This window comes from Prunus mume, linkage group LG5 (genome assembly GCF_029339155.1).
Source record: "Prunus mume cultivar Tortuosa linkage group LG5, ASM2933915v1, whole genome shotgun sequence".
NCBI classification, from domain to species: domain Eukaryota; kingdom Viridiplantae; phylum Streptophyta; class Magnoliopsida; order Rosales; family Rosaceae; genus Prunus; species Prunus mume.
This window is the reverse complement of record NC_142702.1, coordinates 23,075,826-23,100,598: the sequence shown is the minus strand read 5'-3', so window position 1 is coordinate 23,100,598 and position 24,773 is coordinate 23,075,826. Positions and strand designations below refer to the sequence as shown.

The window sequence follows — 24,773 nt, the reverse complement described above, 5'->3', positions numbered from 1 at the left end:
GTATTGATAAAAAAAAAAGTGTTTGTAGCGGAGTTGGCAATATATATTCCCCAAAACGCTTTCTCCTCCCTCCCCAGCATGTTAATTCATCATAAATTAGCACGATATAGTATAATGATTGTATTTTTTTAAATTGATTTCTGATTGTCATTACATGCTAATTTATGAAGAATTTTAGTCATAAAAGATTGTTTTATGACATTAGGTTATGAAATTTTTAAAAAGTATTTGCATGTTTAAGTTTCGTAGAAGTCCTTCAAAATCTCAAGAACGGTCCTGCATAGAGATGTGAGTTTTTAACAGAATTTGTGTTGGGGAAACATTTTTTCTTCAAATCGGTAGGATAAGGATGTCGGAATACAAACAAAAACTAGAATACAAAGAATGTTTGGTGCTTGTTTAATCTATGGATGGAAACTAGCTTTCAAATTTTGTTTTATTAAGTGCATGTATCTATATCTGTACTATGAGAATTTGGCCAGAGAGAGAGGACATTTGAGTGCTACATATTATATGTTGTTGTTAATCACTCAATTGACTTACTGTTTGACCTAATCATTCTAAATTCATAGGGTCCAACCAACTTCCAAACGTAGAGGAGACTATTTGGTCGTGCCACTTTTTTGTTTTTGTTTTTGTTTTTCTGGTTTGGAGTTGGAGACCAAGACAAGCCTCTCATGGGCTAAAATTGCTAGGCCCAAGTAATAGGGTGGATCTTCAAGGCTTTTTAAGCAGTAGCTTTTCATTCTTTGTTTTTTCCTTTTGGGCCTAGACTGCCTTCAGCTCATGACTAGCCAAATTGGGTTTCTTCATGAAAAGGTTTGGTAATTGGATACAATACAACTGATAGTCTGACATTGAGAGAGCTTGGTTTTGTATGTATAGAAGATTTCCTTACTTTGTACTAGGGCTCGGTTTGGGTTGGTTTGGTTTTGGGCTCAACCCGAAACCTAACCGTAAGCTTCGGTTTGGTTATTTTGAAAACGGAAACCAAATCATAATTGATGAAAACCGATTACTTCGGTTAATCGGACTTGGTGGTTTGGTTTGGTTCGGTTTCGGTTTTTAGTTTTCTGAGAGAGAGAGAGAGAGAGAGAGAGAGAGAGAGAGAGAGGAAATAAAAGCAATGGAGAGGAGAAGAAGAAAAAAAGAGAGGGAGAGATGGAGAAGAATAAGAAGAAGAGGAGAGAGAGAGAGAGAGAGAGAGAGAGAGAGAGAGAGAGAGAGAGAGGAAATAAAAGCAATGGAGAGGAGAAGAAGAAAAAAAAAGAGGCAGAGATGGAGAAGAATAAGAATAAGAGGAGAAAAAGAAAGGAGAGAGAAGAAGAAGAGGGAGACGGGGAGAGGGTGTGAAGAAGACATATATAAGAAGAATGAGAAAATAAAAATAGAGAGAGATGGACTGATAAAGACAAGACAAAAGGAGAGATTGAGAGAGAATAAAAAGAAAAGATTGAAACTATGTATTATATGTATATATTTCTTATAATAATATTATATATAATATTTTTTAATATCTTTGGTTTGGTTTGGTTAAACCATGATTTTGAATATTGCAAACCGTACACCAAACCATATATTTCGGTTTGGTTTGGGTTCAAACCAATGACCAAAAAAAATTGAAAAAAACTAAACCAACCCAACTCCATCGGTTTGGTTTGGGCGGATTGGCCGAGTTTCGGGTCCAAATGCCCAGCCCTACTTTGTACCAACTAGAGTTCAAGAGAATATTCTTTGAGCTTAGATGTTTATTTTTTCTCTGAATTAGAATCCACTATTTCAAATTTTCAATCTAACAGAGAGAAATAAATGGTTTTACGAATTTCAAGGTTACTCATGGACATATATAGTATTACACCGTCATCGTCAAGAAACTCGATCCCAATGCCTTCGAGAGTTTTGCGAATTTCAGGCCGAGATGGAAACCTTAGGTAAGCTTTGACACCCAACTGTTGTTCGAGTTTCTTGAAAAAATTTGTTTTTAAGAATTCAACCAAACAAATTTTTGAGGGTAAGACTCATTATGTCCCTCATGACTAGGTTAATGAAATTCACTCGTATCGTAGAGTTTAGTATGTAAGTTTTGCCCAATCGGCTTTTGAACCATAGAACCGCCACTGTTCGAGAGTTTTGCGAATTTCAGGCCAAGATGGAAACCCGAGGTTTTGGCACCCAATTGTCGTTTGAGTTTTTTGAAAGAAAAAAAATTTGTTTTTAAAATTCAACCAAACACATTTTTGAATCTTAAAAAATGAATTTTAGAACACTTTGGTTTTAAAAAAAATACAAGTTTTTGCGTTTCCTATCCAAGTAGGATACCAAACCCCTCTTTATTTTCTTTCTTAAATTGAACCCACTGTTTCAAATTTTCAACGTTACAGAGAGAAATAAATGGTTTGGGGAGAGTTGATTTGCAAAACTGTAATAGCTTCTTTCTACAACAGATGTCAAGATTTTTATTTGTATGTTGTTCCACATGGTTTTACTACCGGAGACCTCGGTCTTACTCTCCTCCCGATCTTGCATACCTTTCTCACTTGTGTTTTAAGAAATCTTTTTAAAGAGAAAAGGGACTTCCAATTTTATTGCCAGATGCCTTTACCTGCAAGCAATCTAGCTGACTTCCATATTATGCAAATTTCATGATCTTTCTTTATAATATTATGTCAAGTGGTCCATCCTGTGGGAAAAAAAGGCACCAAAATGTCTCCTCATTGCCGGGGAGTTGTGGTTCTCACATTTTTGTTGGTGATCTTCAAGAAGGAAAACTCATTCCATTTCTAAGTGAATCTTTACTTACAGTTTCATTCTGTTACTTTTTTTTACAGATGACCAAAGAGTTCAAGAACATTATTGTCCTCTCTGAGGTACTGTCAAGCTTCTTCAACAGCGGCAGGGGGCAATCAGAGAAGCAACAAGAAGAAATTTCTCATGCTGCAGTTGAACCAAAAACAGAAAAAAGAAACAAGATGGAACAAGATCTATAAATGCAGTAGGTTCAATCCCTTTGAACCAAAAACAAAAAAGGAAACAAGAACTCTAAACCAATGGTATCTTTGTACTATTTTGTGATGGTTCTTCTGATATCATTGTGACTAGATGCATACATAAAAGGATAAAGAAAAATAAATTTGGTATTTACAAGTTACAGCTGTAGGGTCCATATATAATCAATCACCAACCAGAATCAGAATGCCAATCTGACACAATCCAATAATTCCATGTCATATTGGCTTTTCCCTGTCACAGAAAGGAGCTGATGGAAATTTTACTGCATAAATCCTCATGGGGTCTCTCTTTTTTACATTAATGCAAAGCCCCACTTATTTTTCTCCAAAATTTTCAGCTTGCTCAAGTAACAAGTTTGATATCAGCAGAAAACTTGTAAAGCTAAACACCAACCATAAATTTATTTGTGTGTAACAAATCCTAGCATTTATCTGCAATAATTTTTATCCTCTCTGTACAAAACTAATGAAGAAGAAGTACAGGACAGACACTAGATCCATATGCCTGCTATAAAATTTGGGTTTCTGGAACAATGAGGTCACAAAACAGGAATAGAGGAATCAAAATCAGACAGTTTGACTGGTCTTCCAAGAGTTGAAGACTCTTAAGAAGACCATGTGTTTCATTAAGCTCTATAGCCAAATACAGTCAAAACCCAGTACACTTACAGCCACAAGTCTACCAAGAGACCCAAAAAATGGACCACCAGATTTTACTCACTGGATCAGAAGATGCAGTTTCCAGCTTACTAAAAAGGATACTCAATGTTAATGCAATTTTTAAGTGTGGAGTGTGAGGGACCATCGTAGTCCATCAACCACATTATAACACCTCCTCTCCACCTGCTGGCTGCTACCACTGCTACCACCACGTGACAGCATGAGAGGTTCATGCCCCAGTTGTTTATTTTTTAAAGAGAAAAAGCCAGGAGCCTCTTCTGTTCTATTTCTATCCACAAAAATTGAGAAAAAAAGGAAAATTATTGGCTTAAAAGTTAAAAGCATTAATGTTGGTTTTTGTGCGCCTAAACGTGCTCTCTCTTTCTTTCTTTTTCTCTCGGTCTTCAACATCCCCTCGATATCACACTCACAGAACAGTATACAAATACAAACACAACCCACTTAGTCATTTTCTGGGCACATTTTGTCACGTCCTCTATATAAAATTTTAGATTTTTATAAAGTTTTATGGACGTACTTTCTGACACCACCCATTACCGTCCTTCAGAGCCCCCAAAAACACCAAAGTTTTAACCTTTCAGAGAAAAAGCCTTCAAATTTATTACCCTTTCAGATATAATATTTGATTGAATCTTAAGCTTGGCTGAGCAAGTCACGTTCCTCAGTCTCTCTCTCTCTCTCACTTTCGTTTTCTGTCTTTAGATTTAAAAGAGGTGGCACTTTCGTACAAGCCACGGTCACCCACACATCGCATTATCTGGTACTTTGTGCTCTTTCCTAGCCTCATACTTGATGTAAATGCAGCTGCGTTTTAGTTTTTACTGTATTATTTGATGGGGAAGAAGGGAGGCACTTCGTCTTGGTTGACTGCTGTCAAAAGGGCTTTCAGATCTCCCACTAAAGACGATGAAGATCAAAAGGTTATTTCTTAAAAATCCAAAATCTTTCAGTTTCTTTGTTCTTTTATCTCTGTTTTTGTTACTGGGCAGATGAAGGAGATGGTAAAATTTACTTCTGTTTTCTGGGTTTTGTGCAGAAAAGAGAGAAGCGAAGGTGGTTCAGGAAACCCACAAATTTAAATCAACAAGAAACAGCTACACAACAAGGTCGAGCGCCAAAGGCCACAGACCATGTATCAGCAGCCAACAGTTCAGCAGCTGCAGAGCAAAAGCATGTGCTGGCTGTGGCTGTGGCCACAGCTGAGGCTGCAATGGCAACTGCCCAAGCAGCAGCCGAAGTGGCTCGGCTAACTAGGCCTTCTAATCATGCTAGAGAGCACTATTATGCCATTGTTATCCAGACTGCCTTTAGAGGACTCTTGGTAGGTGCACAGCAATTAACATGTACATGTGTAGATCTAAAGCTCTGTTTGGCTGCTGGGAATGTTAAAATGAAAGAAAGGGGAACTGGGTTTTGATGGTTTTGTGGTTGTGTTTGTATTCTAGGCAAGGAGGGCACTTCGTGCGCTTAAAGGACTTGTAAAGTTGCAAGCTTTGGTGAGAGGTCACAATGTGAGAAAGCAAGCAAAGATGACTCTCAAGTGCATGCAAGCTCTGGTTCGTGTGCAGGCTCGGGTGCTTGATCAGCGCACCAGGCTCTCTCATGAAGGCAGCAGAAAGTCTGCATTTAGTGACACCAATAGCGTTTGGGAATCAAGGTATCTTCAGGACATTTCAGACAGAAAGTCCATGGTGAGTTACTTAGATTCATTCTCAAATACCAACCATTTTTTCAATCATCAACACTCAAGTACTTTTCATGCTTTTGAAGTAAGAAAGCAATTTAATTAGTGCATAATGTTAGAATATAACTTCGTTGTTATGATTAGTCTTATAAATTGAACATCAGTGGAAGTACTTGTCTTCCCCTTTGGTACTTCCACTACCAGAACCAAATAAACAGTTCCAAAATTAAAAGCATTTGGGTGTTGTTTGTAGCAGTCTAGAGAGGGAAGTAGCATAGCAGATGATTGGGATGAACGCCCCCACACAATTGAGGAGGTAAAAGCTATGTTGCAACACAGAAAAGATGCTGCAATGAAGCGTGAGAAAGCCTTGTCCCACGCCTTCTCTCAACAGGTTTATCATCCACTTCAGTCCTTGTGCTCTGTTTTTTTCTCAATGGTTTTATTGCATTCATGAGCTAATTGGTCTCAATTTCTCTGCATAATCAAAGATATGGAGGAATGGTAGGAGCCCATCAATCGGAAATGAGGATGAGCTTGAAGAGAGACCCAAATGGTTAGATAGATGGATGGCCCCAAAGCCATGGGACAGCAGAGGAAGAGCCTCAACTGACCATAGAGACCCCATCAAGACAGTTGAAATCGACACCTCTCAGCCTTATTCAAGTTTAGCACCTAACTTCCGAAGATCAAGTTCAAGCCAATACCACCAACAACAAAGACCCAGTTCACCAAAACAAAGACCTAGTTCACCACTCCATAGAGATAGAGCCCACCAAAGCCAACCCTTTCATCACCAGTCCCCTGTCACACCCTCCCCATCAAAAACCCGGCCTATCCAAGTCCGGTCTGCCAGCCCTCATTGTGTTAGAGAAGATAGAAGCTCTAATGCATCTCAAACTCCAAGCCTTAGGTCAAACTATTTCTACAGTGGTGCTATGCACCAACATAGCAGGGGTGGTGGTACAAGCACTAGTGGCAATAGTGTTGCTACATTGCCTAATTACATGGCAGCAACTGAGTCTGCCAAAGCTCGGATACGCTCTCAGAGTGCACCGCGACAAAGACCATCGACACCAGACCGGGAACGGGGAGCTGGATCAGCAAAGAAAAGGCTTTCATTCCCAGCTCCTGATCCTTACGGTGTGGCGTTGGGGTATGGCAGTTATGGACATAGCTTGAGGAGCCCAAGCTTCAAGAGTGTGGCTGCATCGCATTTTGGAGTGGAGCAACAGTCTAACTATTCTTCTTGTTGCACTGAGAGTCATGGTGGTGAGGTTTCCCCTTCTTCAACTAGTGACCTTAGAAGGTGGTTGAGGTGATTAATGGCTGAAATTGATGGGGAGTGTGAGCTGTAACTTTGTGACAATGTTAGTCTGATTTGAATTGTGATTAGGATGTAGTTTTGACCATTAAATAATGATCTAGAGGCAATTGGGATGTAATTTAGAGAGCAGTGTAGTGAGTATTTGCATAGATAGTAGGATGAATCTGATTGAAGTTTTTTTTTTCCTCCTCCTTTCTAATGATTGGCTTGTAGTTGAAGGTGTAAGTGTGTCATTATTAACAAACTCTGTAACTTTGGTGATTATTTTCTTACTCTCTTTGCACTGAAATTACATCAGAACTCTGTAATCTAGTCCTGCTTTCAGTGTTCTACTTTTTACTCAATTTCCACAAACCCACATATCCAAACTCTTAAACTTCGTGGCACAATGCATTTTGTGGGAACAATAAGTTGTTCATTTTTCATTGTGCAATGGTCATTTTTGAAGCTGAACAAAAATCATGTCATCTCAGATCCCATGAGATTTTGCTTCTTGTTTTGAATCACTATGCATATGCTTTTCCAAGCATTTAACAAATTAGAAAAGCGTCGTGTTTCCTGGAAGCTGCTGGCGTTGTTTATTTATTTATTTATTTATTTTGGGTAATTAACCCCAAAAAAAAAGTGTTTATGATGTTCAGCTCTTCCTCAACACCAGCACTGTTAATGGGGAAGTTATCTTAATGCATGCTCTGATTAGTTGGAATAACGAAACAGTGATATCCCATGTGTTTCTAAACTCCAACCCCACTAAGGTGCAATGACTTATCCAAAGTCTTTTCTTTAGACTTCACCACAACTCCCAGTGACAGTGCCCATGTGCATCTCAGTACAGCAAACAAGCCTTGCCTCTGAAAAGTGACCTCTTGCTTTTTCCTACTGTATGATTATGTCTCTGCAAATGTGCTCTCAAGTTGACGACTTTGCATAACACTCGTTGGAAATTGAAACTGCATGATGCCTTGATTTTTTATCTCCCACTTCAAACAAATTTATCCCAACTCTTAATATATACAATATAGCAGTTTTAAAAAAAAAAAAAATAGATTTCTTTTTTCTTTTTCTTAGTTCTTGGTTGATATATTGGTTACACTTGATTGTGGAGGGAAGAATTTCAAGACACACATACAAATTACAATTGGATAAATGCTAGAGAAGAAGAACAAGCATTTCATTTTCTTCTAGCCTGCATTTTTTTATTTTAACTTTTTTTCTGGGTCTTCATTGTATTCATATATAGTAAGAAAAGAAAATTGAGAAGATTAGGTGTTATGTGTGGTGGTGGGTGACCTGTATACACACACAGAGGAGTTTTGCTAATATCAGGTCATAGATAGAATAGGTGTTATGTACAAATATATATACATATGATAATACCCTAAATTTAGATAAAGAAACAGAAAAACCCAAAATGAAAATGTTTCTCTAAACGAGCTTTAACTTGTCAAAATAAGTTTGTTTCTGAAAATATGTGGTGTTGGACTATAATTCATGTTAAGATAAATAAAGGGTTGCGTATGGATTCTGCAAGCAATTGGGCTTTCCATCTATGGATTAAAAATATCAAACAAGAAAAATCAAAGACATGGCTGGGATGGGCTGACTGCATTAAGCAAATTGTTGGGTGCATTTAGGAAACCCCAAACTCTGAGCTTTTTTCAGTGACTAAGGTGTATCGAAAGCATACATGGGTTTAGTTAAGTTGGTTATAGTAGATGTGCTCTCCATTCTGCACCCGAGTTCGAATCCCTCTCTCCCATAGTTTATTTTAGATTATCATTTAAGGTGCATCCAAAAATGAGATAGGTATGTATCCAAAAATGAGATAGGTATATACATTCACCGCCATTTCCACAAAGGACAGTCCATTAACTAGTGCCACACTATAGAAACAACTAGTCTTTGTGCTGGCATAATCCACTAGCTTGAAAATGTGAGTTACTTTTGATAGGGATTAGGTTGAGTTTTGTTTAGAATTTCAACAGGTGGGTGGCACAATACAAAACCAACACCTATATATGTCTTCCCTTCCTCCACTCTTTATCTGTCTATTTACTTCAAAAAATTTATTCATTTTGAAGCTACCAGTCCCTGCAAGCAACAAACACTCCTTGATTTCAAGTTAAACAAAATAAACTGACCCACATTCCCCACACCTGTCAACTTGTGATCACGAGCAGCCAACAATATCAATAATGGGAAAAAAGATAGAATGATCTAAACCCAATCAAATAGCAAATCCCATTACCCATTACTTGCTAGTCTTGTTTTTTTGGTAGAAAACATAACTGATAGCTGGTCACTAATAATGCATTGACTTGAAAGCATTCCAAAGCTTAAATCTTTTACATTTCTTGTAAAGTGTATATATATGTACACACACACACAAGTTTTATATAGCCCAAACAACTATATGTTACAATGTCACACTATCAAGAAAAAGACCCATCAACCATGTCTTTGTTATACACAGAATCAGGTTTGCTGGGGCTCCTTCTCTTTTTCACTTGTCTGTTCTCATCGTCATTCTATGTCTGCATTTCAACTCCTCCAGAAGAGCACATCAAGTGTTCATCATCCAGCAACACAAACTGCACCATCACAAACTCCTATGGCATCTTCCCCGATCGAACGGTGTGTAGGGCAGGCAGTGTAGCGTACCCTTCTACAGAGGAAGAACTAATATCAGTTGTGGCCTATGCAACAAAGAGCAAGACCAAAATGAAGGTGGCAACTCGTTTCTCTCATAGCATTCCAAAGCTGGTTTGCCCAGGGGGCCCAGATGGGCTGATCATAAGCACCAAGTACCTCAATCGTGTGGTGGAGATTGATGCTGAAGCAAAGACCATGACATTCGAGAGTGGGGTGACTCTCAAGCAGCTTATCAGTGAGGCTGCCAAGGTAGGGCTGGCCTTGCCTTATGCACCATATTGGTGGGGCTTGACCATTGGAGGCATGTTGGGGACTGGGGCACATGGCAGCACATTATGGGGAAAGGGAAGCTCGGTGCATGATTATGTGGTGGGGCTTAGAATTGCGAGTCCAGGAGGGCCTGAAGATGGTTATGTCAAGATTCGGAGGCTCAGTGATGGTGATAAAGATCTTAATGCAGCCAAAGTTTCACTTGGAGTTCTAGGAGTAATTTCACAGGTACTTTTTTATTTATTTAAATTAATACAATTTATAGTCGAGTACCATATGTACTACGGCATCTAACACAAATCATTAGGTTCTAAACAATATTGTTAGACTGTAAATCAAATCACACATTCATGTTCATTTTGTGGCCACGTAGTTCAATAATTAGATTTTCACTTGAGTTTTAAAAAGTTACAATCTTATTTTTATAATTTGATTTATTTTGCAATCAAAGACAAAAGCTAAATTTTGTCCAACTTTGTCTTTGGTAGGTTACTCTAAATTTGCAACCCATGTTTAAGCGATCCATTACATATTTACGCAAGAGCGATTCTGACTTGGGAGATCAAGTAGTTGGGTTTGGCAAGCAACATGAGTTTGCAGACGTGTTATGGTACCCCAGCCAGCACAAGGCAGTCTATCGGATGGATGATCGTGTCTCCTCAAATACCTCTGGCAATGGCTTCTTTGACTTCATTCCTTTCCGAGCCACATCTTCACTTGAACTTGCAATTATCAGAACCACAGGTTTGGCTAGCTTAATTACCTTAATTAGTTCAGTTCAAGCAAATTGCATTAGCAAGAACGAGGACCGATCTTGTATGAAGGATGAATCAATTGTAAACTAGTCCATTGGAGAGATGATCTATTTGACAATTGACGTCTTATGTTGTCAGATTGTGAATCAAAATTGTATGCTTGTAGATGGTTTCATGTACTCATTCAAAGTCTGACAACCCAACATGGCACCCTTTATTTATATAGTGCACGTTTTGCATATGCATGGCCATCATAGCTAATTAAAAGTTACATTTAAAATAAAATTCTTGTTATTGTGATAGAGGAGAATCAAGAATCCACTAGGGATGCTGATGGGAAATGCTCTGGTGCAAAGTTGGTCACATCTGCTCTCATAAACAATGCTTATGGTTTAACAAACAATGGTATGCATTAATTCTTTCTGGTATTATTGCCTTGCTTGTCTTGCCAAATCATTCTCAACTTCATTTCTAAAAGCAAAAAAGAAAAAACTTCAAAAACATCAATCAAAATTGTACTACATATTGCTCTGTTCAGTATCTAATTAATTACTGAATTTATAGGTGTGATCTTTACTGGCTATCCTGTTATTGGATATCAGAACCGCCTTCAAGCATCCGGGACCTGCCTAGACAGTCTTGAGGATGCAAGGATAACGGCATGCGCATGGGACCCCAGGATCAAGGGAGAGTTTTTTCATCAAACAACATTCAGCATCAGCTTGTCTGTGGCTAAAAATTTCATTCAAGATGTGAAAAAGCTGGTGGAGATTGAACCCAAAGCTCTGTGTGGAGTAGATATCTACAATGGCATCCTTCTGCGCTACGTTACAGCCTCAAGCGCTTACCTTGGCAAGCAAGAAAATGCAATTGACTTCGATATCACGTACTATCGAAGCAAAGACCCCATGGCTCCTAGGCTTTACCAAGGCATACTTGAAGAAATAGAGCAGATGGCGGTGTTCAAGTATGGAGCATTGCCACATTGGGGAAAGAACAGGAACATAGTCTTTGATGGAGTGATGAAAAAGTACAAGCGCGCCAAAGAGTTCTTGAGGGTTAAAGATGTTTATGATCCAATGGGGCTTTTCTCTAGTGAATGGACAGACCAAGTCCTTGGTCTTAAGGGTGGGGTGACTATAGTGAAAGAGGGGTGTGCACTAGAAGGGTTGTGCATTTGCTCACAGGACATCCATTGTGCCCCTAGCAAGGGATACTTGTGTAGACCTGGGAAAGTCTTTGAGGGTGCAAGGATTTGTACTTTTGTGGCTAAGAACCGTGCCGCTAACTAGTCTAGATCACAAATTACATCTAAATGGATCTTCGAGCTCTTCTTCCGTCGGTTGAAATTTGAAGCTATAGCTAGGGCAACTTGACATTGTCCATTCAAAAGCTCACTCACTAGATATCCTACTACTACTCATGTAATCTTTGATAGTTGGACGAATTAAATACTTGGTTGGAGTAAAATTAATCTTTGATATGACTTAATTTTTATTTGATTGTATTATTGAACATTAATTTTTGAGTTAAATATATTTTTGGTCACAAATTTACAAACATCAGTTCATTATTGGACTAAGCAAAAAACTTGTGAATTCATAGAATTATAATCATAAATGATATGTTAACGAGGTCTAGCCTAATAGAAAATGGCATTAATTTGTAGATCAATGATTTTAGGTTCAAAAGCTCATGACACCTTGGTAGCGTGTGTATGTAAAAACTCATTCTCTTTGTAGTTTAGACTATTGTTTGTATTCAGAAAAAAAAAAAAATCATAAATAGTTTAGTTTAGTATTAATACTTGACGTCGTTTGCCTCTGTATTTTCCACTCTCATATCATATAGACTTGTGTAGCTAGGATTGGGAATGACAGAACACGAAACAACCAAAGAGAAAAAATGCATCTGCTCTTTCAGCGGTCATCAAAAGCCGCAGTAACGGTCACTCGCTCTCTGGCCCTCCCGCCTAAACCCCCATTCCCCTCCTCCTTCGTCTTCTTCCTCTCATCGCAACCCCATAACCAGAACCACGAAATCGGCTCAATCGGCTCCCCTTCCAGGATCCAAAATCTCATCGCTTCACAATCAGACCCTCTCCTCGCCAAAGAGATCTTCGACTTGGCCGCCCGCCAACCCCATTTTCGCCACTCCTACTCTTCCTTCTTCACTCTCATCCTCAAGCTCGGCCGCTCCAAGTACTTCTCTCTCGTCGACGACCTCCTCATCCGCCTCAAGACCTCGAACTACTCTGTCTCCCCGGCTCTCTTTTCCCACTTGATCAAGATTTACGGCGAAGCCAATTTGCCACAGAAAGCCCTCCGAACCTTTTACACCATGGTGGAATTTGACTGCAGCCCTTCCGTCAAACACCTGAATCGCATTCTTCAAATCCTCGTTTCTCACCGGAACTTTCTCCGCCCGGCGTTCGACGTCTTCAAGGACGCTCACCGTCATGGGGTGATGCCCAATACTCAGTCTTACAACATTTTGATGCGTGCTTTTTGTTTGAATGGGGATCTTAGCATTGCCTACCAGCTGTTCAACAAAATGTTTGAGAGAGACCTTGTTCCAGATGTGCAGTCGTATCGGATTCTGATGCAGGGCTTGTGTAGGAAGGGTCAGGTGAATACGGCGGTTGATTTTTTGGAGGACATGTTGAACAAAGGGTTCGTTCCGGATTCGTTGAGTTACACTAGTTTGTTGAATAGTTTGTGTAGGAAGAAGAAGCTTCGTGAGGCGTATAAGCTGCTTTGTAGGATGAAGGTTAAGGGGTGCAATCCTGATATTGTGCATTACAATACTGTTATTTTAGGATTTTGTAGAGAAGGGCGTCCAGTTGATGCCTGTAAGGTTCTTGAGGATATGGCATCAAATGGGTGCTTGCCAAATTTGGTGTCCTATCGGACTTTGGTTAGCGGGTTATGTGATCATGGGATGCTTGATGAGGCAAAGAGTTATATGGAGACAATGATATCAAAGGGGTTTTCTCCACATTTTTCGGTTGTTCATGCTTTAGTTAAAGGATTCTGTAATGTGGGTAGGGTTGAGGAAGCCTTTGCAGTTTTGGAGGAGGTGCTAAAGCACGGGGAGGTTCCTCATACAGATACTTGGCTTACAATAGTTCCTGGGATATGCGAAGAGATTGAGCTAGAGAGATTGGAGGAAATTCTGAGAGAGGTAATGAAGTTGGAAATTAGGCCAAACACCAGAATAGTGGAGGCAGCTATTGGTTTGGAGGATTACTTGATAAAAAAGATACGGGCTAAACCGAGGAGAGCTTATTAGATGCTTCTTAGTATTTGTCTCCCTGGTTTTGGTCAAGTTACTGGCTTTACCTTTTTTGTATGTCACTAATCCAGCCATAAACGTGGCAAGTGCTTTTCAAAAGAATGCAATCTTGCTTGAAGCAACTGCAACTCCACCGACATGGGTGTTTTGGTATTTTAGTTTGCTTCTCCTTCCATCCTTTATCATCTCTACCCCTTATTATTATCCTTCTGAGAGAATATAATGAGTTGTATCACATCATTTCATGTTAGTTTTGGCTGCATTTTGTCAGTTTTCCAAGGAGGCTTTTAAGTGGCCTTATTTTAGTTTGTTCTTGTTTACAGTAACAGGATGCTAGTTTATTTGAAGTACTGCTTTTCAGGCCTTGTTTTTCCACTAGGTATGGACTTCACTTATTGGAGTTGTTCAATTGGAATATCACAGTATATCCCTCTGTGCGATAATCCCATCTAGAATTGGTTGTGTGGGTCTTGAACTATACTATTCATAGAAAAAGAGATATAAATCGTGCAGAATAAATATGAAGTGGTGAAGGAAGACTAACATTCTTTTATACTGGAACACATTTTGAATTAGTTGCATAGCTTCATTTCTTGCTGGATGTTAACTTACATAATCTGATTAAGAGAGTTTGAATTAAATATCTCTATTTGCAGGACAGGGAACAATTCCTCTCTCACGCTTGCCATCTCTCAGTCAGAACAGAACTTCTGCAATTTTTATTGGAGGGTTCTGATGCTCCTAATTCAAGAGCAGCAGGAGAATATCTTAACTTGTATTTTCTCTTGAGCTATATACTGAAGCTACTTTAGACGTTCTGAGATGCGCTTTCATTGAAGATGAAATCTCAAAACCCAACATTTATTCTCATGATTCAGCTAGTGCAAATATGGAGCTGCCGGATGGGAACAATTCAATGGCACAAAGTCAGAATTCAATGGTTCAAAGTAGATACTCTCATTCATATTATTATTAAGGGTATCTCCCTAATAGATGGATCTCCTGGCAATGATGACACTGCATCAATAGCAGACTGGCCTTCAAAGAAAGACATTGGTCATCTGTTTGAGTTTACTGCGTACTATGTTGCATGTGGAAGAGCTAATGTCTCGAAACGTGTATTGTCTCAAATTTTGGAGTATTTGACGTCAAAGAATAACTTTCCATCATGGGTTGCTGGAGATAGCATAAATCCAAAAAGAAGAGAGAAACAGGTTCTTGGCCTTCTTGAGGTAGTGCCTGAGACCGATTGGGATTCATTTTATGAGAAAGCGTGATTTTACCATGTAAATTTACCAATATCTTACAATGTTGTCTCAGAATCATGTTGTTACAATTCATTCAGTTTGAGATTACTCATTACAAGGTCTCTTGGAGTATTTTAGGTTTGTGGCCTAATTCATACCAGCAGACATCAGTATCTTGCTGCTCTGGACTGCTACATGAAAGATATAGATGAACCCGTTCATGCCTTCTCCTTTATTAACAAAATATTATTGTGGCTGACTGACAATGAATCCCCTGTTTTTCAATCAGAAGTAATTTATCAAATTCCAGAGTTTTTTTTTACTTAAATAGGTTATCCCTTAGTTATCTTGAATTTCTCTTGGTTATCCCTTAGTTATCTTGAATTTCTCTTTTGTTTTTCATCTTTCATATGTTAAGTAATATGTAGGTTATTTTCTTCAGTGGAGGTCTTCCTTCTCAGTAATTCAATCTCAATTATTTTCTTATTCTATGCAGAGAAGGCACGTTCGTCTTGGTTATCAACAAGTTTACTAGTGAAGAAGGCTCGCATATCCTTTCTGAACTTCGTTCCCATCCAAAAAGCCTATTCTTCGGTGATTGAGGTTCACTTATCTGGCCCTCGACTTTTCAAGTTTAAGAAAAGATGATCTTGTGAGGGTTAAGGATCAATCAAAAGCAGTTGAGGCTTACTTGGAAAGGATCTCTGATTTCCCAAAGCTTTTGCGTAACAATCCTGTTAATGTGACCGATGATATGATTGAACTTTATTTGGAGGTGAGGTCTTTGTACAATTATATCTAGTTTTTTTATTTCCTCTTTAATTTGATTTTATTGAATGCTTCTGTGTTTCAGTTGCATCATATTCTCTTTGTGATTCATTTCTTTTATGGATATTTTCAAATCAAGTGCTCAGTTAAACAATTATTCCTTCCTTAATGGGGTGAGGGAGATAATATTGTTCTTATCATGTCAGTATATTCATTTTGGCGAAATTTTAAATACGAGACTTGTAAGAGTTGAGTGAGCGTGTTTCGTAGCTACCCTGTTTCACATTTTACCTTTTCAGCTGTTATGTCAGTATGAGCGCAATCGAGTTCTCAAATTCCTAGACACTTTTGATAGCTATCGCGTAGAAGGAACACTGTTTACGCCTGTGCCAGAAATATGGGATAACAGATGCTGCATCATTCTTGTTGGGAAGGGTTGGTGATGATGGCAGTGCTCTTTTACTTACACTTTCCACCCTCAATGGAAAATTTATCAAGCTTGATACTGCTATGGGAACTCTGGTGTCAAGTGGTTCTGGACGTACTGAGCATTTCAGCAATGCCTTAAAGCTCCATAAAGGTGTTCATATCTTAAGAAAATTGTTCTCTCGGTTCATCAAGGAGATTGTTGAGGGCATGATAGGTTCTGTTCGCCTTCCAACTATCATGTCCAAACTCCTTTCTGATAATGGTAGCCAGGAATTTGGTGATTTAAAATTCACAATATCAATATTAGATAATGAGTTTGTTTTGCTTTTTTGAGAATTCAAATTTGTTTTGCACAGCTGATTGATGCGCAAAACATAGTGGACAAATTGACCTCTGTATTACAGTTCACATCCTCACACAAATTTTTTTCAGAAGTTTCACTTGGATCCCCATACCTCTTTGTAGTGGGTGTTTGTAATTTAGTCAGTAGTCCCATAGAAGCATACCAAATACACCAAGATTACCGAGAATACAACACAACGGTCATTTATCCTCGCATATGTCTGGGTGATGGTCGTTGATTAGTGTAAGCTTCGCGATGTGATAAAAAAGCAAAAACAAAAACCCCCTCACACGAGTTCCCGCGTGTAGTGATATTAATCTTAATTAATGGCTCGATAACGTGATAACCCTTGATTAGTGTTAGACTATGACAAAACTCATATCAATTACTGGCTCATAATTTTTGAGTGTTGCTAAACGAATCCTAAAATTAAATGAATACACATTTCTACCAAATTATTTATTGAATTACTAATTTATGCTAATATAAAATGACCAAAAAAGATAAAATAATATTGGTATCTATTGCTTTGAATCCATGCCTTCACAAACAAATTGACTTAATTTTTAACAAACAACACAGAATCCAGGAGAAGTGTTTTGATCCAAGTTGATTTTTGTATGCATAAAACTTAAACAATCAATAACACAAACCAGTTCATGCTGAAATATTGGAAACCCACACCCAAAGAGTTCGCTGCGAGGTTGAAGATAGGAGAGATGGGTGACAGATTTTACTTCCGCTGGGATGTTGGAGGCTAGGAGAGTCTGTGACTGCCATGGTTGAGGGAGAAGATGCGTTCAAAATGCCTATTGTTATTTTACATTATTTTCTATGCAAGTTAACAGTGTTTGTGTATTGTTAAAGGTGGAGACACGTGTCAAAATTTTAGATAAAGGACAGGAGCAGATAGGGAATTTGGGACGGCAGATATCAACTCCCTTGAGACCCTATTCTCTGCGCCGCCCCCCCCTCAACAACCCTAGTCACCATTTCTCCTTCAACTCCAACGGCAACTCATTAAAACCCAATTCTCAAATGCAACAATCTAATCCCAATCCCACTTCAGATGTTTCTTAAAAAACCCATGGTTGTCGTGGTGGAGAACTGCAATTCCAGGTGGTGGTGGTACCACATGGGAGAGAGAGAAAAAAGAAGAAGAAGAAGCAGGAGAGAGAGAGTTTTTTGTTAAATTATTATTTTACTGTAATTTTTTATTTTTTAAATACTTTAAAAGATTAAAAATTAAAGAAGGTGTACAATGGGTATTTTTGATAGTTAAATAGGGTGTACTTAGTTAATTTTACATTTTAATTTAAGGGTAAATTACTCAGATGGTCCTCAAACTTGTATTCGATTTATATTTTGGTCCCTCAATTAAATTATTAGTCAAAATGGTCTATTAACTATATATTAATCGCTCCATTAGTCATATCGTTACATTCTCAATGTTGCTGTTCAATATGAGGGCAAATTGGTTATTTCGTACATTAAAAATAAATAAAAACTCTATGTCTCTCTCCCCATTCCCCTATGGCCACCACCCTCAAGCTCCAACCCCTAAACCCCTAAACCCATCCCACAACCACTCTGCACCCAAACCCATCCAACAACCACCCTCCATCCTAGGCCCTATAAACCTAAAACCCCAACTCCTCCCCACCCTCCACCCAAGCCAGCAACTACAAAAAAAGAAAAGAAAAAAATTCTTCCACAAACCCCCTCCAGAACCCCAACTTAACAACCACCCATACCCTTTCCCCCTACCCCTTGATTTCCCTTTGTTGTTGAGAGACAACCACCCACCACCCACCACTCTCCTCCCCACCTCATCACCCGCCAACCCCACCTCCCAAAATCACAGCAATTGTCAATTTCTCACCCTCCAAGTACAAGTACCAGTTATTCGCCAAGACGTCGAAATTGCTACGAGGGTTTGGGGGATTTATGCCATCAATACCAAGGACAACACTCCCACCATTTTCGCCATTGCCCACCTCCTTAGGAGCTTTCTTCTTCCTTTGTGTCTCTTCAACAACCTTTGTTAGTATTATTTTGAATATTAATTGTTGGGCTAGATGGTTGAAAGCCATTGACAAACCTTTTTTTTTTTTTTTTACAAACACAGTAATTGGAGAGGTCTATAGGAATGGGGGAGAAGAAATTGAAGGGAGGGGGTTTGGGTCTCATGATTTTTTTTATCTTTTTCTTCAAATTTTTTTCAAATTTTGTATTTATTTTATTTGTTAATTATGAAAAGTCGTATTTGTCCCTAAAATTTGGTTACATTTAACAGAAACTTAGACGATAGGACCAATGGAGCGATTAATATATAGTTAATGGACCATTTGGACTAATAATTTAATTTATGGACCAAAATGTAAATCGAGTACAAATTTAAGGACCATTTGAGTAATTTATCATTTAATTTAAACATTATGATGTACTCAGTTAATTTTAGTATCATTTAGCAGCACTCTAGTTTTTTCATGCCTTCGACTTTACCTTAGCATAATTTTTATACTAAATACAAGTGGACACTAAATACAAGTGGAAAAACAAAAATGTGACGAGGAAAAACATAATTGTGATGTGGCGCTGTCATGGCGTATTTTCATTGGTAGAAGTATCTAACCTCACAAGAATGAGGTGTAACCGCATTCATTGTGCGTTTTCTCTCACTTTCTTTCCCAAATAGGGGCATTCGGGAAAGAAGACCCATTTGGGGTTCGTCGGATAACAACACAAACACACCCTTCGAAGCCTCTCTTCTTCTTCTTCTTCTTCTTCCCAAGTACGAGAGAGAAACCCAGACGCCAAAAACCCAACAACCAAATCTTTGTTCCCAAAACCACTGGTACGCAAAGTCTCACTCTGTTTCAATTTTTCTGATGTTGTGGTGTGACTTTTTATATGCCTTAGTTGCGTTGCCCCATGTATTTCTGATTCGCTTTTGAGCGTTCTCATAACTCTCACATCCACAAAATCTCTCCTTTTCTGGGTTCTGTTGCCTTGTCTTTGTCTAGTTCTGTAGTTCTTCTCTCTGTGCTAATTGATTTTCTTTCTCCCCATTGTTATAGGCATAGGATTGGTTGGCTTGGGTTGTTCAGTTGGGCAGGGGTTTTTCTCAGCCAAGTAGTTGTATTCTCTATTGGGTTTTTTATCTACGGCAATTTCATCAATGGTTTTGTCTATTTCACTTAGATGAATTTGTTTACCCCTTTGAACTAACTGTAATGTGGAGGCAGAGAGGGGTTAGCCCTAGTATCTGTTATCTACTTATATTAGAAAGAAAGCATTGTGTTTTTTTTCTAATCTAAGTTGTTTTTAGGTTGCGGTAATCCTTAAATGCAAAAACTATTGGCTTAACATTTTTTTATAGTTATTCTGACACTCGTGCATGAACAAAATAGGCATAACCCCTTATGTTATATTTAGACATTGTTTACTACTATCTTCTTGTGCTCCATTTGCTTGATGGATTCACGAGGTTAGAAAAGAAAACTTGGATTTGATAAATGTTCTATAATTGGATTGCCAATTATAAGGTCTCTGTGTTGTTTACCAGCAACCATGGGGCGTCCAGGAAAGTTGGCCAGTCTCTTGTTGCATTTCTTACAAGTCTCCCTTGGCATTGGGTTTTCCATTGCCTCTTGCTTAGAAACAACTATTAGGTGTTTTTCTTGCTTCGGAAGTTCTTCTGAGCTTAACATTTGTTAGTTCTTCACTAGTGTATATGTATGCCTTTCATGCAAATTCTCATGGGGTCGGCGCAATTTCCATAATTATTTTACGAGCCTGCAGCCCATTCAGTTGACAGTTGGATTAGTTATTGGATGACAAAAGTTGGTGCTTGAACCAGACATGGCAGAAGGAGCGGAAGTTGAGGAGCGGGTGGATCTTGACGAAGACAACTACATGGAAGAGATGGATGATGATGTAGAAGAGCAAATAGATGAAGATGGAGTGGATGGGGTAGATGGAGGTAGTGATGAAAATGTGGAGGAGAATGCTGAAGAAGCACATGAAGATCCTACAACTAAGGCTAGTGAGAAAGACCAATCACCAGAACCAGATGAAAGCCATAATGCCGGTGAATTTGTGGACGATGAAGAGAAACCTTCTGCTTCTGTCAATGAAGAGGAGAAAGAGAAACATGCCCAACTTCTTGCCCTTCCTCCCTATGGGTCTGAAGTTTTCATTGGTGGACTTCCTAAAGACACCTTGGAAGAAGATCTGAGGGATCTATGCGATGAAATAGGCGAAATTATTGAGGTCAGAACTGCAACCTCTTGTTCTTCTGACATTTTGGCTTTCTGTTTGGGGCTGTCTGGAGTGGTAGTTTGATTTTCTGTGAGGGTTTGATTCGTTAATTATTTTGCAGATAAGATTAATGCAAGACAGAGAAACTGGTGAAAGCAAGGGTTATGCATTTATAGGATTTAAGACTAAAGAGGTTGCACAAAAAGCCATTGAAGAATTACACAATAAAGCATTCAAGGTAGTGATGTTTCTCTTTTGCAGTGCTGTGTAGGATTGCCTTCGTTCTTTTTTAAAATATGTCCAGCCTGATTGTGATCTATAATGTGTTTCATCTCTACAGGGTAAAAACTTAAGATGTTCACTTTCTGAAACAAAGCATAGATTGTTCATTGGTAATGTTCCGAAAATCTGGACTGAGGATGAGTTTCGAAAAGTCATTGAGGAGGTTGGTCCTGGGGTTGAGCACATTGAGCTAATAAAGGTTAGATCTTTAAACTCTTCTTTTGTTATGTTAATTTGGAGGTTAATGGCAGCTTGGATAAATGTTCTTACAGAATTATCTTTTGTTAATTGCAGGATCCCCAAAATCCAAGCAGAAATCGTGGTTTTGCTTTTGTTTTGTATTATAATAATGCCTGCGCTGATTATTCAAGACAGAAAATGTCAAATTCAAATTTTAGGCTGGATGGAAATTCACCAACTGTGACCTGGGCTGATCCAAAAAGTACTTCAGATCATTCTGCTGCTGCTCAGGTAACTCCAATTTCCAATTGAATGGAAGTTCTAGGTTCAGGGCCTTAATTATCAGTTTGCAGATTTTTTATTTATAAAAAGTATATCAGAAGCTTAACTGATTATGTTTGAACTGCATCTGGTACCACGTCGATGCAAACGATCAACTAGTTTATAGGAATCTGTGGGATTTTACGTTGCACCATGGTCCACTGGGCTGCATCCCAGGGGATACGCGTGCATCTTGGTTGTTAGTCAATCTCACTGTACTGCATCTTCCCACTGGCACTTGAGGAAGACCACTAGCATGGTGGTACACTCCTCACAAGCTGTCATACAATAGCCTAGGCTTTTGGGACAAGCTTTGGGGCATTGCAGTGACCCTGCTTGTAAATCATTCCTAAAAATACACTTTTAAGTATCACATAAGGCCTTCTATAAAATCTTAAAAGAAATGATAAGTAGTTGATTTTTTTAAAATTAAATTTGTAACCGCAATGGAAACGTATTAGTTTTGTAAGAATATTGGGGTGAATTGGAATTTTTCCTCTTCTTTGTAAGTTTATTGAGGATTTATTTTCTTCTTTTTCTTCTTTTTACGTTTAGTGGATTGGAAAGTGTATTTTGTTTGCCCCTTTTTCTTATTTTTAAGTTTAGTAAGGGATATTTTTCTCAGAATTTAAAGAGTGGAGAACCTAAATGGATTGTTGCCTGTTGGCTTTCTATATTAGTATAGATATATGTTCTAGTTATATTTTCAAATCTTTAAATTCATATGAATCATAGCTTGACTTGATATGAACTTATTAAAATTTGTCGACAAACTCAGAACGAGAATTTAAAAGCTCATGTTTAGTTTCATTGCGACCTTTTATCTTCTGTTTAAAATGTTCAATTATGTTTTATGTTTCCCTGCCCCATCTACTGACTATATGTTTTTGCTTTTGCAATTTTCAGGTGAAGGCTCTTTATGTTAAAAACATACCTGAGAACACTAGCACTGAAAAGCTGAAGGAACTATTTCAGCGCCATGGTGAAGTAACAAAAGTGGTTATGCCACCTGGAAAAGGTGGCCAAGGAAAACGGGATTTTGGATTCGTCCATTTTGCTGAAAGGTCAAGTGCTCTGAAGGCCGTCAAAGATACTGAGAAATATGAAATTGATGGTATGTATTTTGCATCTCATCAGGAGCTTTTTGAGAATTTAAGATCCAGTGAGATACACCTCTCTTTTAGAAGTTGTTTTTACTGATTTTAGTTTGATGGAACGGGACTTATTCATCTTTTAACATACATGCAGCTTGTTCTAAGTTAAGCATATACAGTTGAGGGTCAATTTTCAGTGCCCTGATTTTTGAAATCCTCAACTAAAGAAATTAGTGAATGAAACCAAAATAATAGTGAAAATTCTGTCAGTTGGTTTGTGCCTCTAAAATCAAGTACATGGAAGATTGATTTTGTTTAAGCTTATTTTGTTTTTCTTTGGGTAGATTATGGGCCTAAGGCCCAAACACAAGGAAAATGACTACAAGGGGCACAAATAGCCCCAGGCCTGCAGACAAAAATAATAGCTTCGAAAGCGATAAGAATCATGTCTGTAGGGGCGGCACTCTGAATTCTATAACCGAAATTCCAAAGCTGGCAAGCGGCGAGCCATTCTGTGGCACAACTATTTTCTCTGTGGATAGGTGAAATGAGGCAATTAAATCAAATTATATAGAGTTCTGTTTCAAAATGTTTTAAGATTTGGAGTTCTGTTTCAAGATTCAGTATGTAGAATGCAATGCTACATGATTTGGGTATAGACATCAAATAATAGATGGCTGCTGGAATGTACTTAAAAAAAATTACGGTCTATTCTTTTCATCATTGTGATATAAAGTTGTTGCAATTAAGTCAGATATCAAACTTAGATTTCTATTATTTATACTGTAACCCGACATGTTAGAACATAGAAAAATGGTGGTGGCCTTATGAACTTGATTGTAAATTTTTTGAAATAACAGCTTCTGCGGGACATATCATGGTTATTGTCACAGGGCAAGTTCCTCTTTACATTGAAATGTTTCTGCTGTTGTGTAAAGCTACTTAATTTGAATATTAATCAATGGGGAGGATGGTTTTTTCTATTACATATTTCTTTATCTGATTTTGTATAATATTTTGAGTTGGTCGATAGACACTGATCTGAAACTTCCTTTTTTTTTTTTTTTTGAGCTCATAGTGTCTCCAAAAATAATTCGTCCATCGATTTTTTTACAGGTCAGCCACTGGAGGTTGTCCTTGCAAAGCCTCAAACTGAGAAAAAATCTGATGGGGCTTATCCCTACAATGCTGGCCCTCATGCAAACCACCTTCCACACCCAGGTTATGGTGGTGGTTTTGCTGGAAATCCATATGGCTCTGTAGGGGCTGGATATAGTGTTCCTGCGGGTTTTCAGCAGGTAGATCACCGAATTTATATTGTTCCTCTTTGTCTTGGTATGAATCCTGTATCAGAGTAATGTCTTATAACGGATTCCATTCATGAACAGCCAATGATATATGGTAGAGGGCCAATGCCTGCAGGAATGCACATGGTGCCTATGGTTCTACCAGATGGTCGAATTGGCTATGTTCTGTAAGTTGTCATTTGTTTTCTGGGAGGTTCTTTTAGAAAGAAAAAAGAGAGTAAATAATTATGGAATAATGACTCATAGAGATTGCTTTTTTGCAGTCAGCAGCCTGGTGCACAAATCCCAACTCCTCGTCCTAGGAGAGTGGATCGGAGCAATGGTCCAAGTGGACAGCCTGGACGAGGTGGTGGTGGCAGTGATGAAAGTAACCGTGGCAGGAGGTACCGGCCTTACTAGTGGCAGAGGATTAAGGTTGTTTTTTGGGTAAAACAAGGAACATGTGACTGGTTGGAGGACGAGTTTCATCAGACAGAAAACGAAAATAACAGAGCCACCTACCCCTCCCTTTTTTTCTCTTTTCAATGGAAAAGATGGGACAAAAAAAGAAAAGAAAAAGAAAAAGGCTGCTAGGATTAGGAAAATGAGGTATTATAAGTTTATAACTGAATGTTGGTGTCTCATTGCTGTTAGATGTATGGCCAAAAAAAAATGCTTCAGATAATTGACAGTCTAGGAATTGTTTGTTACGTATTAACTTATCAGCTTGTAATGCATTTTGTTGGCATTTGTTCATTGACATCTAGCAGAAATCAGAGTTTATTTTGCATCCGAATTTTGACGTGGCATATTTTTTCTTTTTTATTTTGCTAGTTTATGGCAGTTTGAGTGTGTTAATTAACTGTGTATTATCAGCTGCTTGATTATG

At 38.4% G+C, this 24,773-nt stretch overlaps 5 protein-coding genes across 11 annotated transcripts; all 5 read left to right on the top strand.

The window, feature by feature from the left end:
* The first annotated feature begins 4,195 nt into the window (after positions 1–4,195).
* Positions 4,196–7,012, top strand: IQD17 (IQ-domain 17). 3 transcript variants are annotated; one of them, XM_008234834.2, is made up of 5 exons: positions 4,196–4,609; positions 4,726–5,010; positions 5,135–5,380; positions 5,627–5,767; positions 5,865–7,012. In XM_008234834.2, exons 1-5 carry the CDS (start codon positions 4,523–4,525, stop codon positions 6,693–6,695), a joined length of 1,590 nt encoding a protein of 529 aa, XP_008233056.2. In that variant the 5' UTR covers positions 4,196–4,522; the 3' UTR covers positions 6,696–7,012. The 3 variants fall into 3 exon arrangements, with proteins under 3 accessions (XP_008233056.2, XP_008233057.2, XP_088907910.1); XM_008234835.2 differs by having other exon boundaries at positions 4,205–4,609; positions 5,630–5,767; XM_089051784.1 differs by having other exon boundaries at positions 4,455–4,609; positions 4,731–5,010.
* Positions 7,013–9,082: 2,070 nt separating this feature from the next.
* On the top strand, positions 9,083–11,860 carry LOC103332140 (L-gulonolactone oxidase 2-like). Its single transcript, XM_008234836.2, has 4 exons — positions 9,083–9,850; positions 10,111–10,366; positions 10,681–10,782; positions 10,942–11,860. The coding sequence occupies exons 1-4, from the start codon at positions 9,122–9,124 to the stop codon at positions 11,667–11,669; spliced, it is 1,815 nt and encodes a 604-aa protein (XP_008233058.2). The 5' UTR covers positions 9,083–9,121; the 3' UTR covers positions 11,670–11,860.
* A 352-nt stretch (positions 11,861–12,212) lies between these two features.
* On the top strand, positions 12,213–15,840 carry LOC103332141 (oligomeric golgi complex subunit-like protein). 3 transcript variants are annotated; one of them, XM_089051789.1, is made up of 4 exons: positions 12,213–13,821; positions 13,995–14,050; positions 14,328–14,957; positions 15,415–15,840. In XM_089051789.1, the coding sequence occupies exon 1, from the start codon at positions 12,283–12,285 to the stop codon at positions 13,666–13,668; it is 1,386 nt and encodes a 461-aa protein (XP_088907915.1). In that variant the 5' UTR covers positions 12,213–12,282; the 3' UTR covers positions 13,669–13,821; positions 13,995–14,050; positions 14,328–14,957; positions 15,415–15,840. The 3 variants fall into 3 exon arrangements, with proteins under 3 accessions (XP_088907915.1, XP_088907914.1, XP_088907916.1); XM_089051788.1 differs by having other exon boundaries at positions 12,213–14,050; positions 14,328–14,903; XM_089051790.1 differs by lacking the exons at positions 13,995–14,050; positions 15,415–15,840 and having other exon boundaries at positions 14,328–14,615.
* SETH5 (transducin family protein / WD-40 repeat family protein) lies at positions 14,574–16,555 on the top strand. Its single transcript, XM_089052412.1, is given in 6 exon segments — positions 14,574–14,944; positions 15,382–15,507; positions 15,509–15,535; positions 15,537–15,693; positions 15,986–16,054; positions 16,056–16,555. Coding segments are annotated over 6 exon segments (1,143 nt in total). The 3' UTR covers positions 16,449–16,555.
* Positions 16,556–19,152: 2,597 nt separating this feature from the next.
* Positions 19,153–24,680, top strand: LIF2 (RNA-binding (RRM/RBD/RNP motifs) family protein). 3 transcript variants are annotated; one of them, XM_089051787.1, is made up of 9 exons: positions 19,153–19,315; positions 20,321–20,733; positions 20,843–20,959; positions 21,062–21,202; positions 21,298–21,474; positions 22,411–22,618; positions 23,715–23,896; positions 23,987–24,072; positions 24,169–24,680. In XM_089051787.1, the coding sequence occupies exons 2-9, from the start codon at positions 20,323–20,325 to the stop codon at positions 24,302–24,304; spliced, it is 1,458 nt and encodes a 485-aa protein (XP_088907913.1). In that variant the 5' UTR covers positions 19,153–19,315; positions 20,321–20,322; the 3' UTR covers positions 24,305–24,680. The 3 variants fall into 3 exon arrangements, with proteins under 3 accessions (XP_088907913.1, XP_088907911.1, XP_088907912.1); XM_089051785.1 differs by having other exon boundaries at positions 19,170–19,315; positions 20,263–20,733; XM_089051786.1 differs by having other exon boundaries at positions 19,172–19,315; positions 20,272–20,733.
* Positions 24,681–24,773: the final 93 nt, after the last annotated feature.

Bases quoted from the DNA above. Each gene is read 5' to 3' on its own strand.
- LOC103332141 (XM_089051789.1), top strand. From the start codon at position 12,283: ATGCATCTGCTCTTTCAGCGGTCATCAAAAGCCGCAGTAACGGTCACT.
- IQD17 (XM_008234834.2), top strand. From the start codon at position 4,523: ATGGGGAAGAAGGGAGGCACTTCGTCTTGGTTGACTGCTGTCAAAAGG. The intron at 4,610-4,725 runs GTTATTTCTTAA...GGTTTTGTGCAG, and splicing joins AAGACGATGAAGATCAAAAG to AAAAGAGAGAAGCGAAGGTG. The intron at 5,768-5,864 runs GTTTATCATCCA...GCATAATCAAAG, and splicing joins CCCACGCCTTCTCTCAACAG to ATATGGAGGAATGGTAGGAG.
- LIF2 (XM_089051787.1), top strand. From the start codon at position 20,323: ATGGCAGAAGGAGCGGAAGTTGAGGAGCGGGTGGATCTTGACGAAGAC. The intron at 20,734-20,842 runs GTCAGAACTGCA...ATTATTTTGCAG, and splicing joins AAATAGGCGAAATTATTGAG to ATAAGATTAATGCAAGACAG. The intron at 21,475-22,410 runs GTAACTCCAATT...TGCAATTTTCAG, and splicing joins ATCATTCTGCTGCTGCTCAG to GTGAAGGCTCTTTATGTTAA.
- LOC103332140 (XM_008234836.2), top strand. From the start codon at position 9,122: ATGTCACACTATCAAGAAAAAGACCCATCAACCATGTCTTTGTTATAC. The intron at 9,851-10,110 runs GTACTTTTTTAT...TGTCTTTGGTAG, and splicing joins TTCTAGGAGTAATTTCACAG to GTTACTCTAAATTTGCAACC. The intron at 10,783-10,941 runs GTATGCATTAAT...CTGAATTTATAG, and splicing joins TTATGGTTTAACAAACAATG to GTGTGATCTTTACTGGCTAT.